At 38.5% G+C, this 20,013-nt stretch overlaps 1 protein-coding gene across 3 annotated transcripts in view; it reads right to left on the reverse strand.

Moving 5' to 3' along the window:
* Nucleotides 1-20,013, reverse strand: part of ATP8B4 (ATPase phospholipid transporting 8B4 (putative)) — a 226,417-nt gene that overhangs the window by 118,126 nt on the left and 88,278 nt on the right. For all 3 annotated transcript variants that reach the window (XM_026518454.4, XM_026518456.4, XM_044391066.3), the window contains exon 7: nucleotides 783-855. In XM_026518454.4, the coding sequence (XP_026374239.2) occupies nucleotides 783-855 (73 nt within the window). The remainder of the gene's footprint in view (nucleotides 1-782; nucleotides 856-20,013) is intronic.

Consider the following 20,013-nt stretch of genomic DNA (forward strand, 5'->3'; position numbering starts at 1 on the left):
AGAAGCAGGCTCATAGCGGAAGAGCCTGATGTGGGGCTCAATCCTGTAACGCCGGGATCACGCCCTGAGCCGAAGGCAGACGCTTAACCGCTGTGCCACCCAGGCGCCCCAATAACTTGAGTTTTTAATCTCTGATCTGGTTAGCTTTTTATTCCCCTTCATTTAATATGAACTACAGTTCATCACATATCTTATAGTCATTGAACTGACCCCCTGACTTTTAGCAAGGAAATTGTAACATAGGCAGCTTGAGAATATAAGTTATAGTGCATTTGATATACAAAGCAAAACTCCATAAGTAGCATTTTATTAGTTCAGATCAATAGACATCTTCTGATTCTAATTACTCAGGAAGAAGCATATATTGTCCTCAACTATATTGCAAATTAACAGTAATAATCCTATTACTGAGGGACAGGTCTCAAAATAGGTGAGAAAAAAAGCTGTTCTTAAAATACCCTGGAGCATTTTAAAAGCTCTTATTTATATGAAATGATTGGCAGCTTGATTTAAAATCTTTTGTATCTGTTAATTTAAAAGATCACAAGGGAAGTTGAAAAACAGATAATCATTCAGGCTTCTCTGAGTTACCATGCTATCAAAGTAATTAACCAATATGTTCTTAACGACATTTTATAATTGAGACTTTTTACTAATACATTCTGGTATTCTCTTAATTATGAATTAGTACAGACTTACCGAATTTGCAAATGTAAATACTTCAGTACATATGCTATTTTAATCTGAGATAAATTCTTTAATAAACAGTACTAAATACTCACAGCAACAAATTGGTTATTTTCTAATTTAATGATGTCTCCCACTTTGACATTCATCCATTTTTCATTCTGCAGTCTAAGGACAAAAACAAAATTAACTGTTTTCAAGAACAGAGAAAAAATCAAAGGAATGTATTCACAATGGTACATCATATAACAGAATCAGATGAGACTTTTCTAGAATGTTAAATTCAAAGGACCTTACATTACAAAGTCTTTTACCCGAGTGATGTGAGAACTAAGGCCCAGAGAGGTCAAGTGATTCGCCCAAGGATACCCAGTAAATTAGGGTTATCCCTGGGACTAAACTCAAGATGCCTAACTCTCGGCTGCGTGATCTTTCCATCACCCATGGTGCCAGCTTTATATACCAGCTATTAACTCTTGCTTGTGTTTCCTTGACCAGAACAATGGCCAGTTGCGATGGGGGGGGGGGGGTGGCAGCAGTAAATTCAGTCATTTTTTCAGACTCTATATTAAAAAATATAGAAATAAAACATCACTGCCATTATCTCCAAAGTCTGTTTAACCAGAGGCGAAGGAAATTGGTCCAGGGCAATAGCTAAAATGCACATAAGAGAAAAAGAATAAGAATTTTGGAAAGGACATGAACAACGAGTGATAAAGGCAGCCTTGGAAGACTCAATAAGAAAGAACACTTACCAATCACCCATAAACACTGTGGCTGAAGGACAGGCTTGGGGGCACTTTACTGGCTAGGACCAACAGCTCAGATTGAGAACAACCTCGCCGAGATGCTGTCCTGCTTTCTTTTAGGCTTACGTATATGATGGAGCCCCTCATTTACCCTTCACCAGATTCAAAAGGGTTTATGATAAAGAGCTCTTGTGTTTAGTTGGTTGGGTCCCTTGTGACACACTGGGGACACAGGCCATCTGGAAATGGACCACCTGTGGCAGTATACCATGACGCTATTCATCCCTTCAGAAATTCTCTGAAACTTAAACCAGCTTTGTTTTCTGAGTTAAAAGCCTTCCTCACGCTTCTTTCCCAGCAAGTCTCTTCCAAGAGAGAAGGCTGGGATGAGAAGGACAGGTTGCCCAACAAGTTAAGGTGGGCGGGTTAATTTCATTCTGCAGTTTAAAAAAAAAAACAAAAACCTAATTTACTTGTTTTATAGGCTGGAAAACAGTTTTAAATATTTATACAACTGTGAAATATGCCTCACACTATCAACCCTGCTGGGTCATTTGGCTTAAGCACTCAAAGAATTTTTCTTTAATACAGATCCAAGTACATGTTGTTCTGGAAAGTTTTCAATTGCAGCATTTTCATCTCTAGCCAGAATTCAATCACTTTTCTAATGCCACACTTTTCTGCACTTTATCTAGTTCGACAACAATGGGACAACCTAGGAAGCCTTCTAAATCTCATTTTATTTATTTTTACAGATACAGATTACGTGCTGGTTTATTTCTCCCGGATACCGCCTCCTTTGGAGCATTAGTGGCATTTCTCCGGGGACGGTTTCTCAGATAAAGGTCGATATGAATGGACTGAGATAGAGACCATGTCTTTATTTACGCAGAATGCACTGCTACTGAATTGCCCTGAAGTCTCGACTGAAAGTGCATCTGCTTTAGGGAGAAGCTCGGATGATATTAAGCTTCATTTCCGAACTTATTCCTCCTTCCTATCCACTGTAAGCTCCAGGAAGGACTGCACCCTAACTCTTCCTCCCAAACGGAAAATCAATCAAAGTAAAAAGGGAACCCTACAGGATCTCTTACACATTTCAAAATGCATGTTTGATAGTTAAGTTTGAATAGATAAATAGCAACAGCCACTATTTGGGAGAACAAACCAAAACCTGAGTTTTCTCACATAAATTCTGTTTCTCAAGTCTAGTATCTTATTATCTCCCCCTGTAAAACCAAAGCAATTGGAAAGAAATTAGTAAAAGTGTGGTGGTATCCATGAGAATTACAGTAGGCCATGTGTGATATCTTGGCTAAACCCCTTATTTGAATATATATCTGTCAAAAAATCTGGTAACCCCAATCAAAGGAGGGTTTTTAAAAAATATTACTTCCGGGGCGCCTGGGTGGCTCAGTCGTTGAGCGTCTGCCTTCGGCTGAGGGCGTGATCCCGGGGTCATGGGATCGAGCCCCACATCAGGCTCCTCTGCTGGGAGCCTGCTTCTTCCTCTCCCACTCCCCCTGCTTGTGTTCCCTTCTCTTGCTGCCTGTCTGTCAGATAAATAAATAAAATCTTAAAAAATAAATAAAAAATAAAAAATATTACTTCCTATTCTATCTTGGCAAGTAATTATAACTACTAGGATCTCAAAGGTATATTTCAGTAAGCACTCAGGGTCATATCTACAAAGTATCCAAACTTACCAAACAAGCATAAACTGATAAAGACCTGCAAGTGAATTTAAATCATCTGTGTTTTAAATCCCACCATTTTTATTGTCCTGCCCACTACTAACACCACTGATGACACAACATCAAAGACACACCAGCAGGACTGGAGGGGCGGACGGGAAGATTTGCTTTAAAGCTCATCTTTGAAATATTGCTAGACTTCTTCTGAGATTTTAGCTTGTATAGTAATTGCATTTCATCATCATCCCGAAACACTGAAAACACACTCCCTGTCTCTCCATGTGTGGTGCAGCTGTTTCTGGGGCTCATGTTTGAATCAGGCTTGCATCACAGCTCTGCGAGGGAGACACGGGCTGGCTTCATGGGCTGTGATGAGGACACCTGGCTCCACAGACTGGCACCCACAAACTTTGCCTTTACCTTTGTCAGGGAAAGCCCTTCTGTTCTCATAAAAGAATTACAATATATGCATATTCTGAAAGCAAGTAAATTCATTTCATTGCACCGAATCCAGAAATTCCAAGATTTTAAAATAAGCTTCAATTTTCAGTATCATCACATAATTATTTCAGGTCTTGAAATAACCTAGTTAATGGTTCTTTGAATCAGGCTTTTCTAAAATAGCTGTGGTCATGATAGAGACTTTAGCTTAGTAAACTCACAGGCCAGTTGTTAAATAATAAGTCAAAATTCCAGAAAGGGATTTATGAAATTTAAATTCCAAAGTCACCATAAAACATTTGAAGTTAAACTACCACAGAATGGCAACTAGAATTACTTTGAGGAAGGAACTTTTAAAAATACACCCACTAATTATATACCTATTCTCAGAACATCAGACATTCTGATGTTCTGAGAAAAGATGGTAAGAGATGCAACTGTATGTAGTAATTGTTTGATAAATTGGTCTCAATCTGTTTCATGCTGATGAGACATCCAGAGCGCTAGGCTATGTTGAGAAACTTCTTGAGAAAACATAATTCCGAGTAGATAGCCCCTTCCATGCTGTCATTGAACTATTAGTTCTAGAAGCTAGAAATCAAGCACTTGCTTTGAGCAACATACCAGGCCCACTGCTGAAGCGTAAGGGCAGAAGGAGAACTTCAATGGGCTCAAGTCTCCTGTCATTTTTTTCCATACTCTAATACTTGTGACTCCTATTAGCAACATAGATTCCTGAAAAGAGAATTTCCTCAAAGCTACAGAAGACACGTTGGAGTATTAAAGAGACAATGAAGAAGGTCAATATAACTGATCTCCCCTAATTAACCAGTCAAACCACGTACAATGAGTTTGGTTTCTTCTTTCATCTCAAGCCCATGTCAGATCTATAACTTACAAAAATATTCTCCTGCCCATACAGATCTTGCTTTACTCACCACTGTATCCTCAGGACCTAGAATAATGCCTAATCCCTAGCAGGCACTCAATAAATGCTTGTTGACTGAATGAAAATTAATAAACACAGAATCATTATTGCCAAAAATATTTGTTGAATGACAGCATTTCCCTGAATGTCTAATAAGAATTATAGCAACCAACATTTATTTAGTGCTTACTGTATGCCAGTGACTGTGCTGAAGCCTTCATGTACAAGGTTTCCAAATAAATACAAGTGACACCCAATTAAATTTGAATTTCAGATAAACGACAAATAATTTTTAGTATAAGTGTGCCCCTATACAATATTTGGAACATCCTTACACTAAAATATTATCATTGCTTATCTGAACTTCAAATTTAACTGGATGTATTTAATTTCCTACATCTGGCCACACTAGAAGTGTATCTTATCTCATTTAATCCTCACAACAACCCCACGAGATAGGTACTACTGCTACTCCCATTTTATAGAATAGAAAACTGAGGTTCAGAGAGAGAGAGAGAGACATTTGCCCTATCTTGCAACATCTATCAAAAAATTTTATTCCCACACACTTTGAAATAGATATTTCACTTAAAAACAACAGATCATACAGGTGCTTAAAGATGGATGTACAAGGATATTTACTGCAGTATTATGTTATAAACTATTAATTCCCCCTAATAAGGATAAGACAGATGTACCATGGTACACCTATTTAGTTACGGCTCATCCATCCAATGAAATAAATACAATTTAATCACTAAAAAGAATAAGATAAGTCTACATGTGCTAATATAAAATATCCTCTAAGTTACATTACTAGGTTAAAAATAAGCATGTGCAGGACACTGCATACACATGGCAAGATTCTAACTGTGGTCTGAGGGAAGGACATACGCACACATAACTCGGTTCTTACATACATAGAAAATTTCTTGAAAGATACACAAGAAACTATTCCGTAATTGCCACTAGAGAAAGGAAATGAACAGGAAAACTGGAATGGAAGAGAGACTTCGTTTTACGGTATACTTTTGTGTACTGTTTGAATTTTTGGCATTACATAGATTGATTAAAGGATAACCGGGGAGGAAAAAATAGAAGAACAGAAAACTCTTCAAAGGCCACATGTAAGTGGCAGAGCCAGGACTGGAACCTGAATCTGACTACAAAGCCCATGTTCTTAACACATCTATATTTATTATTCTTTTTTTTTTTTTACTACATTTTCACTGATTATTATGTTTTGCCTCTTTAGAAAGAAAATGGACCCTAAAGAGCTGAACGGATTTGATCGCAGCAACGTACATACTACCGTTATTTAATATCTGCTGATCCCAAAACAGCTTGCGGTCACGGTTCCCTGACACAAATGCTCAGTGGACAGCAGCAATTTCTGTATTTTTCCAATTCCACTGCTGTCAGAGCCACCCTAGAATAAGACATAAAGCTTGGCCCTAATGCTCTAACAACAGACTGGTGAACAGGATCTCATTACATTGAGAATGAGCATAATACTCATATCTTTGGAATCTATTTATTTTGAAAAATGCAGATGTTCCCCTCCTCTTCCTCCCGTCTTATTCACACAGTGCTTATGCTGAGGCAGAGTCACACAGGGAGGTCTGAGATCAGCTGCTGAAGATGCTCTCGTACCAATTTGCCCCGGGGTGGGGGGGTTGGGGGGGAGAAGGCAAGATGATAAAAGATGTAGTGCTTCAGCATGGATAATTTAGTTTAATGATTTGCTAAGAAAAAGTAATCAATTTTGTAAATGTCTTGCCTATTTAAATAAATCCTTGCTGGTTCTATTGGCGTTATTTGTATGCACAAACACAGTTACAATTTAGCCTTCCTATTCTCAAAACAGAATAATCGATTCACTAAGTTTTACCTGAACAATAAGCCTACTGAGAGTTGCGCAGAAAGTGTATTCTCTTTAATCATTTCCCCAAACTGAAACCATTGTGAATCAGCCTCCTAATGTCCTGTCTTCTGTAAATTCTTAGGATTCTTTGTTTGTTTGTTTGTTTTTAAAGATTTTATTTATTTGACAGAAAGAGAGACAGCCAGCGAGAGAGGGTACACAAGCAGGGGGAGTGGGAGAGGAAGAAGCAGGCTCATACAGGAAGAGCCTGATGTGGGGCTCAATCCCATAACGTCGGGATCACGCCCTGAGCCGAAGGCAGACGCTTAACTGCTGTGCCACCCAGGCGCCCCTCTTAGTAGGATTCTATTCACAGATGCCTAATTGATGATGAGACCACAGGCAAATTGGAAGAAAATTATTTCACAGGAAGACTATGACATCTGCTCTCATATATGAATGAAGGAAATGCCTCACATTGACCATGGAGAAAACAGACCTCTTTGGGTCTAGCCTGATTTCTGGGCAGGAGATTCAGAAGATCATCTGTGTGCAAGAAGTTTATTGGCAAGTTCTCTTTGCATTAGCACCTGTGGGAGAGTGAAGGAAACACAGGGGCAGAGGGAGGAGCTGGGCTGTTGATACTATCACAACAAAAGCTCAGCCAACTTTATGGGGAGCTCTGGAGCTGGAACAGGCCTTCAGAGCTGGATCAAGGGGGGTCAGACCATTATACCTTGCACTGTTGACTCCAGCAAGAAGGGGTGACCTTGAGCAAAACAGCTCTCCTCAGCCGATGGCAATTCCTGAGAGGGACTGACAGCTGAGGGTTGTATATAGGCAGCACTCCTGGTAGCTGGGGAAATACGTTCTGCAGTCTGGAAGGGGACTGTGGGTGGCGCAATAGAGCAGCCATTACAAACTGAGAGCCCACTTCCCAATTTTGCTATTGATATGCTCTTGTAATCAGAATATTCCTTTTCAATTCTAAACTATTTCACCTTCCTCTAGTTCCAATTTCAATTCTATAAAGTCAATATGAGCAGCTGCCATGAGCCTTTGTACTCCCCACTCCATTCTATGACTTTTGGAGAAAAATCTGTACGACTTTGGGTTGTCCAAGTCACTCCTTTTTCCAATGATTAGTAAATGAGGTTGAAAGATAAATTTTTAGTAGCTCATCATTAAAAAATATTCTGATAACCACTGACTACCCAAATATCCTAGAATGTCTACATGGGGGGGGGGAAAAACCACTATTCCTGAAATACTCCTCATATGAAGAACATATTTTGATGGAAAAAAAATTACAAGACATCACCTTAGCCTGAGTAGATCAACTGTTCTCTTCATCTAAATTGCCACATCTTGGGGTGTCTGGCTCAGTTGGTTAAGCATCTGACTCTTGGTTTGGCTCAGGTCATGACCTCATGGTCCTGAGATCCAGCCCCCAGGCTGGCTCCACACTCAGCAAGGAGTGGGCTGGAGATCCTCTCCCACCCCAAAAAATACATACATACATAAAATATTTAAATTGCCACACCTTATTTTGAGAAATCAGAGAATATGCTTTGGCCAAGCAACTCTTTTTAAAAAACACCCCAAAAGAAGATAGCTCCCAGTGGAGGAGAATGAAACCTGAGTATCTTGCTTCCAAGATAAAAGACCTATATTATGTTTCCATTGCTACTTTTAATCAATTTTCCTATGTGGGGCCAGGTTAAGAGAGAACCAAATGTCTGTTAAGCCAGAAAAGAAATATTAGTTAAGTGAAGTAAGTCAAGCAGAGAAAGACAATTATCATATGGTTTTACTCATATGTGGAACATAAGCAATAGCACGGAGGACCATAGGGGAAGGGAGGGAAATCCAGAGGGGGAGAAATCAGTGAGGGAGATGAACCATGAGAGACTATGGACCCCGGGAAACAATCTGAGGGTTTCAGAAGGGAAGAGGGTGGGGGGAGGGTTAACAGGATGATGGGTATTGAGGAGGGCACGTGCTGTGACGAGCACTGGGTGTTATACTTAACTAATGAATCACTGAACACTACATCAAAAACTAATTAGGTACTATACAGTGACTAACTGAAAATTTAAAAAAGAAAGCAATATTCGTTGGTTGACATCCCAAGTAATAACACATGCCATACCAATATAGATAAAGCAATGGTGTCTCTTGTGTGACTTGATTTGCTCTAGTCAGAGAACGTAATATTTCTGGAAATAGGATTCCTGATTTTGTGGCACAAAGCACAGCTATGGATATTACTGGAAGATCATGAGTTTATTTACTTACTAGATTTATAGTCACATTAAGTCCTAAACACTTTTTAAGAAAGTTTTTAAACATTACTTTAAAGTAGGTCGTAATGTTTATCATTTTGAGTTTCTCAGAAATAGGATAGTACGCAGGTAGAATTCTTAATTAGATCATCATCCAGTAGCATGTGAAGTACCATAACTCTTCATTAGTGAGTTCAAGACTGTTCCATATCTGCAAAACGAACACTGAGCCAGGGGCTGCGTGTCAGAGCAACAAGCAGAATTAGATACAGACTGTAGTTATTAAGGAACCTACAGACTTCTGGGAAAATATAAATCTGGCTCTTAAATAACACCAGTTAAATCATCCTTGCCTTTTGATACCTGGAGCAAGTGGATATTCTTTCAGTCAGCAATGAAGAATACCTGTATTCCAGGAGAATGATCTCAGTATTCGACTGTTTGCCATAAAGCTGTCATCAAAAGCCCAGCAAAAAAACTGATAGACCAGAGATTGTCTAATAAAGTATATATTAACTTTCATTCCTCAAGATATTCCCAGCTTTGTCCCCTTATACAGTGAGCTCATCAGAAAACTATATGCCTGGACTGTATTACTGTGGTCCCTCTAGACTTGGCTTCTCATGACTTAACATCATGCCAACAGATTTCAGTCAGCATTACTTGTGGTCATGAGTAAAATATCTCCCCCTTTTGAGGATTCAACCATTATGTCATTTATATTTCTCTCAGGACCAGGATAAATCTTATTGCTCACAATTACTAGAATGCTTCCTTTCATTGGGTCATCAGTTTTGTACCCTAGACACGTTCATTGCGAAGAGAGACAAAGTTCAAGGTAATGTTTCAGATTCATGAAGGAACAAATCCTAACGGATTGTTTAAACAAAATCTTGGACATTTTATAGTAAAGACTGTCCTTTGAAGATGACATTGTATGGAAAATCTTGATACTTTCAGAAGAAATATTATTCAGAAAGGACAGGAAATTGGAACCAATTTACTTAAAAATCCTTACATTCTTAAAGAGGAGAATCCTGATCTCCTATTTATGAAAGAAACAATGTAACATGGTAGAAAGTGTGTGTCGGTAGAATCAGAAGACGTGGACTTGGGTCCAAGCTCACCACCAATCAGCCATGTGACTTGGGCAAGAAGTTGACCAAAATTGAAGTTTCCCTCTATGACCTACATTAATTGGCTCAGGCAATCCCTCAGAATGTCTCTTTATTCGTAACACTAAGGTCTTTAAAATAAGATAAACTCATTTGACATTTCGACACCTGTCTATCAAGACATCTGTGAATGTCAGGTAAGATAAAAGTATGCACACATTTTGCAAACTATAAAATAATATATAAAGTACTGTGACTATTTTTGTTCTTATAAAGTATCTCATTATAAGGATGGTACATTCTGATTTCTACTTCAAGTCTTCAAAAGAGCTATCTATATCCAGTGTCCCCACTTCTTGACTGCCCATGCTTTCTCCAATCAGGATTTTTTCTCCAACTGTCCAACTGCAACCTCTCTTCAAGTTGCTAAATCAAAGGATGAATTCTCAGTCTTCACTGAGTTTCAACTACCCATTCCACATCTCTGCAGAATGACTAATATCTCAATAGAATTCTGGTCTCCCAGTCTAATCAAAGAAAAAATCCAAATAAATAAACAAATAAATAAATAAATAAAACAAACACTACCGTAATAGCAACCTCCTTCCCAGTTATTTCTCATCCTAGAACCTCAGCTAAGAACCATGGACCTCCAATTTCTCTCTTCACACACACCCAATATGGCAGCACTTTTATTGGTTCTACACTCAAAATACATTTTAATCTTTGGGTTTTAGATGACATGAAGGGAGTACTGCTACTTTATTGGGTATAGTAACAGTATTATGGCTAAATATATTGTAAGCCCTTATCTGTTCAAGACAAATACTAAAATATTTACTGATAAGGTGATATGACATACAGGATTTGCTTTTATAATACCCCAGAATATAAAAAGTGACAATGGATACAAAAGTAGGAGAAAGTTCGTGGCTGCAGCTCAGTCATACCTAAATAAGAATTCATTGTACTATTCTATTTTCATGTGTTTGAAAATCCATAAAAAGATATGTTTCTTTCTTTTTTTTTTTTAATCCTACATTACTACCACCAAGTCCATGGCATCATCTCATCTGGACAATGGTAGGAAACTCCTAATTTGTTATCTTAATTCTGCTCTTTCCCCTCTCTACAGTCCATTGTCCACACAGCAGCCAGAGAAATCTTTGTCATTCTGTGTAATTCTCCTGACCAAAACCTTCCAATAGCTTCTCATTACATTGAGTATAAAATTAGAATTCCCCACCATGACCTCCAAAACTTCACTCTTGCCAACTCCTCAGAACTCCCTTTTATCACAAAACTTTAGCCAAAGTAGATATCTTACTATCAAGTTCATTTTGACTTTGGTGCTTTTATACTTGTTTTTCCTTTTATCCAAGATTTTGGCATGGCTAGCTTACTCCCAACTCAAATCTCATCTACTCAAAGGGTCTTCTCTGGCCACCCTACTTGAAATCACTTCCTCATCTCTAATCCCATTACTCTCTATTCTATTATCCTATTTTATTTTCTTTGTTGTAGTGATAACTACCTTAAATCATATTATTTGCCTATATTTTGCTTATTACTTGTCTTTTCCCCTTATAGTAGGCCCCTAAGGGCAGGGATTTGTCTGTCCTACTCATTTTTGTATCCCCAATATGCAGGACAGTGCCCGGTTCAATATGTATTTATTCAGTAAATATTTGAATGGATTAGTTATTTACATGGTCATTCATGCTGCATGCTTAGCATGCTTAGCTCTGGGGCTGAAGTGAGTAACAGTTCTGCATGGCTACACCTGCTGGGGAGGCCCTAAGAAAGTCTAGCAGAGGTAACTGCAAAATACGGAGAGAGGGTAAGGGTAGGATGAATCATTTCAGGCAAAGTTTAACAGTTTAGAAAATAATAGCATTATTCATTTTTCCCAAAGTGTTAGCCTTTGACTTATATTTCATATGGGTATAAGGCAAGATGCACATTCCACAGGGATGCCAACTTCCTTCATGTCTTTAAATTTCCAATTTCTTTACTATTATCTATGTCATGAATGTACGTTGCTGGTTGAAAGAGTAAGCAGATTCCGCTGACTTCAACAAATACGGAGCACCTCCTATATTTCAGGCAGAGGGCCGAGCACTGGGGATAAATACAGTGTAGTTTCTGGTATGAAGAGGCTCACAGTCAATGGGAAGCCTAAAGTGAACTAAGTATTAAAATGCTGTGGTTTGGGGCGCCTGGGTGGCACAGCAGTTAAGCGTCTGCCTTCGGCTCAGGGCGTGATCCCGGCGTTCTGGGATCGAGCCCCACATCAGGCTCCTCTGCTATGAGCCTGCTTCTTCCTCTCCCACTCCCCCTGCTTGTGTTCCCTCTCTCGCTGGCTGTCTCTATCTCTGTCGGATAAATAAATAAAATCTTTAAATAAATAAATAAATAAATAAATAAATAAAAAATAAAATAAAATGCTGTGGTTAACTCTAGCCTGTGGGAGCACAGAGTACTGATTGTTCCACCTGCCTGGCATAGATAGTGAAGAGATTTCCAGAGATGATTAGCACAGGAGCTGAGCCCTGTTGGATGAAAAAGGTAGAAGAGAAAGAGCATATTACAGGTTTAAGAAAGGCAAGCAGTTCTGTGGGAGTATAGGCAATGACAGAAAGGCTAGCTGGAAGCTTGATTGCAATAGGTGCTTTGATGTAAAGAATGGGAACAGAAGTTACTAAGGAGTTTTCAGTAAGAATATCTTTTGATCTGAGCTATTTTACAGAAAGAAAATGGTCAGGAATGTAGATGGCTTAGTACAACCTGGTCCCGCTTAGAGGAACTATATTCAATGTGCACACTACACCAGCAAAAAATCTGAAGCACTATCTCTGTACCCACATAGCAATGCCATTGTTTCCCACTGGAGGAATTTATTAGGAGACAAAATTTAAACTATATTCTCAAAAAGAACACACAAACAAAAATACTATATACCAACAATAAGCTATGAATATAAATAGGTAAGTTACTGAAAAGAGAGTTAATAAATATTTAAAAAATAATAATCACTCTCTGTAGGAACCAATTAATTTTTAAAACAGCGAGATACCTGTTTATACTTATCTAGTTGGCCTAGATTTTCTAAAAGATAATACTCAAAGTTGCAATGACACTGTAAAAAAAAAAAAAACCACTCATTTGTTCAAATGCAAGGATAAATGGGCACGAACTTACTCAAAAGTAATTTAACAGTATGTATTAAGAATCTTTTTAAAAAGGCAATGTTGATTCCCTAGAAATATAGCCTAAAGAAATAATTAGAAATGCATATGAAGTTTATAAAAGATGTGCCTCAGAGAATTATTTACAAAAACAAGAAAATTAGAAACAAACTAATTATCCAACAATAGGGGAACATTCAATGCAGCTATTAAAAATGTTTTCCAAAAAAATGTTTAATGCCATATGAGTTATCATGTCAAAAAAAGTGGAATACAAATTGTATATATTGCATGGGTTTTTGCATATATGCATATTTGCAGAAACCAAATAAATACAGAGGTGAGGGATAATACTTTTCTCTAAAAAGTAGAAATTTTAACTGTTCTAGATTTCTTACATTTTTAATTGATTTTAGTTAAAGACGCACCTCTTCCAGGAATTCTCCTCTGACCCCCAGACCGGGCTAAGTACCTGTCTTCAGTACTTGCATGGCAGTAAATACCCCCATCATCATACACATCATATTGAAACTATCCACTTGTTTATCTCCCTCCTCCACAAATTGTGAATCCATAAAACAAGCAATGGCACATTAATCATCTTTGGTACACTAAAGATACTGCATATTTAGGGAACTAACATAAACCTAAGCATTCTTTTTTGGTTCAGAACAGCCATATGTCTGGTTTTAATATACTGGAATAATAATTCAACTGGACCCAGTGAGATTGGCTCTATTATTGAGCCCCATCGGTTTTTCCAATTCAAGCCATTAGGTTTGGGGTATGAGCAGGAACTACAACATTCTCCCATGCCCCAACCTAGCAAATGAATTTGAGCTCCCAAACTAATCCACTATCCCTGGACCCTGAAGGTAAATTTGACTTGGTGAAGGTCCTTACACATCTGCTGCCCCATGCCACATAGACCATAATTCTGGAAGTCCCTGGAACAGCTTACAGCCTTGGGGTGAGGGCTGATATATCAAATGGTGTTTCCATTTCTCATATTTTAGAGGAAAGGGGTTGATAAAGTCCCTCTAATGTAATCCCTTTATTTCTCTCTAACATTACTGAAGTCCCAAAGTCTCTAGAATTTTCTGCTTCCTGCATATAGCTAGATGATGACTTTCTGCCTGGAGTAGACTCTGGTCTTTTCTATTAGGAAGATGAAAGCTTTTGGTCAGAAAGTTGCCCTTTTAATCACTTTCTGGTAAGCATTCTATATTGTATACTCCACTGTTCTCCAAGGTAAAATTTCTCTCCTTCAGAACAATGACAGGCCGGCCTCATACTCTCCCCAAGCCCTCTATGTTTTCTAGCTATCAAGTGGTTTCAGACCTTATGGTTTTATTTGTTATCTGAAAAAATGTATTTAAATATGTGTGTAAGCAATCTTCTCTCTTCTGAATTTCTTTCCTAATCACAAGAGTCACTGCTGGGAATTGCATTTTTGACTCGGTTAATTGGGAGGTCTCATGCCTGGGATGGTGGCCAATAATTAGGTACCATTTGAATAGAACTTATATTAGTTCAACATTATCAGCACCAGATTTGAAACTCAACATCAACAAATTTGCATGCCAATTCTAAGCATTTATGCTATGGTCCTTTGCATATTTATTTGTATGAACTCTGCTATAATCTCTAAGAGAGACATCTAATATTCTAAAGTGTTCTCAACCCAAAAAGGCCTATATTGAATATTGTTTTCCTATCACTTTGTATCTTGATTCCCGTGTTCTTTCTTCTTTACCCCTAAAAGGAGAGTGAGAAAGAGATACAGAGAACGGATTAAATTTGGAATACAGAAGAGATAAAAAAGAGAATCTGAAGATATTTGCCAATTCAGAATGACGGGTATCTCTGTTAGTCAATACATAAGAAAGAGTGACAACATCTCTGTGCCTCAACACCCACAAGAATTGAGGCCAAAGGCAAAGAAAAGAAGAATAAGAGTCTTATGGAACTACTTTCTGTAATGAAGGACCAAGTGAAGAAAAAGGAAAAAGTCCAACAAAGAAAATAGGACATATGCTAAGCAATATTTCTCAAAGTGAGAGGTGATGTTGTAGCAGGTCCTATTACCTGATGGGGAGCACATAAAGGAAGCCATGACCCTTTTCCTATTTTTTTCTTTTTCTTGTTCTTACTAGGAAATTAGGCTCTGTTATTTTTAAAAAAACATTAACCTATTTCCATCACCCCATTTTTAGAAAGAAATATTAGGTGAAGTAAGGCAATTTCTATTAAAATCGTGTACCTGACAACTTATGGTGCATAGCTGTGACCCCAGAACCCATTTCTAATAAAGCAAGTGTTGGCAGAGCTGAGTCCTCGGGGGGGTTAAATCTGGCTGGTCCAGCCCCAGCTGATAGAGATAGTAAACAGGCTATATGGTAGAGGTCAGTAATTTCCAACAGATACCTAATAACTAAGTCTAGAGAGGGGGAAAAAAAAAGCCCTCAGCTCTCCCCTTTTGGCAGAAAGCTTTACTTTTTTACATTTTAAAACTATTTACAGTTCATATGGTTTCCAGACCCACTCCCCAGAAGGAAGGGCACAATTCCCTGCCTGAGTCTATGAGCTCTCCACATGTGATTTCCCAGGCAGTCAGCCAGATGAGCATTTGATTTGAAAATTAAGCCTTAAATTTAGCAGTGTGAAGAGGGAAAGTATGTCTGAACACAAATGCCTGGAAAGGGGTAAGGTAACCAGATGAGGCAAGCTGGATTAACAGGATTCGTTAGCCAGGCAATTCAGAAAGTCCTGCCAGAGGGAAACATCTGATGCAAACACAAAGAAGCCCATCTCTGCTTCTCTGTTCGAGTGTCTTGGGCACCCAGGTTATGACGTTTTTGCTTTTCTGACATGCTACAATCTGGGGATAGCTGCAAAAAGAAACAGTAAGCATTGCTTCGGTGAGCTCTGCTAATTCAGAAATGAGGCCCAGATGAACCTAATCCTCTCTCTTTCTTTACACAGTCCCATGCATGGTAAGGTACAGCAATCTCAGGGAGACTCCCAGTAACCCAGGGCACCTGGATTAAAGATGGGTTTCGTAGCCAATGATCCCAAAGCAGACAGCACTGTCAAGTGGAAATGATGGCAGACAACGATGTGCACCGAACACACAATATGTGGATACCTCCCCTTACTCCACATTAGCTGCAGGGAAGGAAGGGGGCGGGGGGAAGAGGTAAATAACTAAAAGAAATTCTGATCTTGCCTCAAAATGATTCATTTAATTAACTTAAATGCATTTGGTTCATAATTATTGAGCACTGACTACATGCAGGACATTGTTAAGTTAGGTGATAGGCAGACGGAGATTATCTCAGGCTCCAGTAACTCACAGTACTGTAAGGACAGACAGACAAGTACAGCAGTAGGCAACCACCTCTCTCCACATCTTTCCTGGAGCTTCTCCACTGCCTTCTCTCCCATGAAATAGGCATGAGCTTTTCCAAAGGTAAATCCTTCTATGTATTCCTTCTGTTCTTAGGGAAAAGATGCAAACTCTTAGCATGGTCTTCAAGTCCTGCCTCTGACTGCTTTTCTAGCCTCATCTCACACTGCTCCTCTCTCAGTCATACTCTCTCTGCTTCAATCCCTGCTAATCACCATCCTCCTTCCCTCCGCAGGGCCTCCCCCACATAAAACCTTTCTTTAGATCCATAATCTTTCCCTTAGCAGCATTTCCTTCAGCATGTAACTATACTCTACTTAGCATGATTATTTTATGAAGTCTACCTCCCCCTTCCCAGACACTAAGCTCCATGATGGCACGAGATCATATCTCTTTGGATTCACTGCATTTCTAGCACTTGGAAGATCCTATAAAGTTCCTCTCTTCTTTCCCCCAATCCATTCTGTAACTTTCTCTTTTATATCTGACTCCTCTCTTCCACCACCACCACCATCAACATAATTGTCATCTTCATCACCACTATTACCATCTGATCCATCCATATACTTCCAACCTCCCATTTTCTATTACATCTCTTTATCCTATAGAGCCACTCACTGACTTCCCCTCTTTGGCACCTCGCTATCACGGCAAAGCTGAATGAAGAGTATCAGAGTCATAGTATTTGGGGGCTGGGAGGGACCTTGAAGTAACTGGCCCAATGGTACTCAAACTTCAGTATAAGAATTCCATGAGGTGTTAATTAAAAATAGCACCTTTCCCAAATCCTCCTCTTCTCTCCCTTCCTCTCAGCCCGCTATTCAATTACCTTTTCAATGGCTGATCTTTCTTCTATGACTTATTCTGAGACAATATCCCTGCTACCAGGGAGTCCTCCCATGTGGGTGCTCCCAAAGCAACTCTTGCTTCCTTTTATCATGGTATCTATTGCTGAAAAAGAAGTCTGTTTATTTGTCCCCCTCTTCCCCTGGATTTCAGGCTCCTTAAAGGAAGGAACATGGGTCCTAATAATCCTTGTACCCTAGTATCCTGCACAGTGGCTGGAACAGACCAGTGTTACATAAATATAGGTGAATGAATAGATTAGTGGTGAACATGGATCCCTGCCACTCCTCACGGCCCCTATAAAACTTCCACTTCATGTCCCTGATGACGCCCCAGCACATGCTGATTGACACAGATCAAAGCAGATCAGCTGAATGAAATGGATCCACTGTTGACAAAACAGCTCCTTCAATCTTCACTAATTCTCCTGTGTTCTCCATGAAGCCCTCTCCAGCCTCAATTCCATTTCTCAATGTTGCACTTTCCTTCTTTTCCCCTGGAACTCCCCCATACTGAATTTAACATTGGACTCTAGTCACATTTAAAATCCAAAAAAAAGATGTGGTACGCATATACAATGGAATATCACGCAGCCATAAAGAACGAGATCTTGCCATTCACAACATGGATGGACCTAAAGGGAATCATGCTAACTGAAATAAGTCAGCCAAAGACAAACACCATATGATTTCACCCATATGTGGAATTTAAGAAACAAATGAACAAAGAAAAAAAAGACAAAAAAATAAACTCTTAAAAAAAATAAAATAAAATAAAAAATAAACTCTTAAATACAGAGAATAACTGGTGATTACCCGAGGCGAGGTGGTTGAGGATGGGTGTTGAGTAATGTATAGAATTGTTAATCATTATGTTAACATAATGACTAACATAAATATAACACTATATGTTAATTATACTTCAATTTAAAAAAGGATCCAATAGGTACTGATTATGAAAAAATGCTGCTTCTTTTCCAAAGCTTACAGAAAGCATATTCATTGCATCATGTATTTTCCATTAAAAAATACTATCAACATTCTTCACATCTTCAAAATCTATTCTTTCTCCATCGTTAGAGTCCATTTCATTCCTTCTGTTCAGCATCACGATCTCAATTTCACTTTTTCTTCCTTGTCTCTAGAAACTGGTACACAATGCCACTGCCAGAGTTTTCTTTCCCAAAGTTGCTGACAATATCACTCTTACAGCCCCCAAATATCACAGGTTCCTCTGAGTCTTTGAATCTAGCTTAGAGATCAATACTTTTACTTTCTATGTTCTGTGCACCTCTTAATTTTCTTCTATCGCACATCTAATCCTCACCAAAGATCAACAAGTAGAGAGCATTTTTTTTAATTCCTGATATGAAATAGTGAAATAGATCTTAGTTTTTGAGAAGAGTACTCAAGTTTAAAGGTAGTCTAATGTTCCCTTGAGTTACAGCTTCAGGGCACCATTTCCAACCAGCTTCCCAAACACTACCAAGGTTTTCTACTACCTGGCATACATTTATCTACAGAGTCTATGTACTGATGAGAATTTCTGAAAGTTGGATATCCTAATAAAATGAGTCATTTTTGCTCACTTATCTTACCTATCAGCAAAAACAATGAAACGTGAGAGCATCATGGCAATTCTAGAAATAAGCTTGTTGCATACCATATATGTATGATGTTGCATTTAAAGCAGAAATTATGTCTTAGTTAACTCTGCATCCCCAGCATATAGCATTCTGCCTCACAGATAATAGGCATTTAATAAAGGTGTACTGAGTGAAAGAATGAACAAGTGATCAAATGTAGAATCTCTCAATTAAAAGCGAAAAACAACTCAGTATTATTTTCCTAGATCTGCTATAATAGATTACCACAAACTGGGTGGCTTAAAGCAGCAAAACTTTATTCCCCCACCGTTCTACAGACTAGAAGTCCAAAGTCCTGGTGTCAGCAGGGTGGTGCTCCCTGTGGAAGCTCTAGGAAAGGATCTGTTCCAGCCTCTTTCCCAGCTCCTGGCAGCTTTAGGCATTCCTTGACTTGGGACTGTAAAACTCCCATCTCTGCCTCCATCTTCACATTAATCTTTTCTGTGTATCTTCCTCCCTTCTTTTCTCTTATGAAGACACTTGTGGCTGGATTACCAGGATGATCTCAAGACCCTTAATTATATATGCAAAACCCCTTTTTTAAAATAGATCATTCACAGGGGGAAGGGGCACGTTCAAACCACAACAAGAGGATATAATATAATCTCAAGTATTTTTAAAATGAATATTGTGTATAGGAGTAGAGAGGAAAAAGCAAAGATGGAGGAGGAAAGGGAGTGATAAAATGCCTTCACAAGCACACTGTAGTTTGCTCTGATCTGGGTGATGGAGTCAAGAGAAATTTCTATATTTTATTTATAGTCTTAAGTTTTTTAATTCTATACCCACAACAGATAGTATACCAATCTAAAATGCATGGAAAAAATTAACCCATTGAGATTATCTCAGGAGATCTAAAGAAAATGCCACTATAGTAGAAATGTATGTATAGTTAATTAATGATAAGTAGTCAATTGACAATGTTAGTAACATTTGTTTAGTTTGGTATAGACAACCTGTGGGCTCTGATGAAAACCAAATTTACTCACTATAATACTATGATCTCATTTAACTTTCAGATTTTAAGATCTTAAGAAAGCTTTGCCTCATTAATGTTCTAACAATTAAAATGCCTTTGTGGCTTAGGTGTGGGATTGTTTCTCCAAAAGAAATCCTATGACAACTGAGAAGAGATGCATAAACCTATTTTTAAAAAGAGAGA

This window comes from Ursus arctos, unplaced genomic scaffold (assembly GCF_023065955.2).
Source record: "Ursus arctos isolate Adak ecotype North America unplaced genomic scaffold, UrsArc2.0 scaffold_36, whole genome shotgun sequence".
NCBI classification, from domain to species: domain Eukaryota; kingdom Metazoa; phylum Chordata; class Mammalia; order Carnivora; family Ursidae; genus Ursus; species Ursus arctos.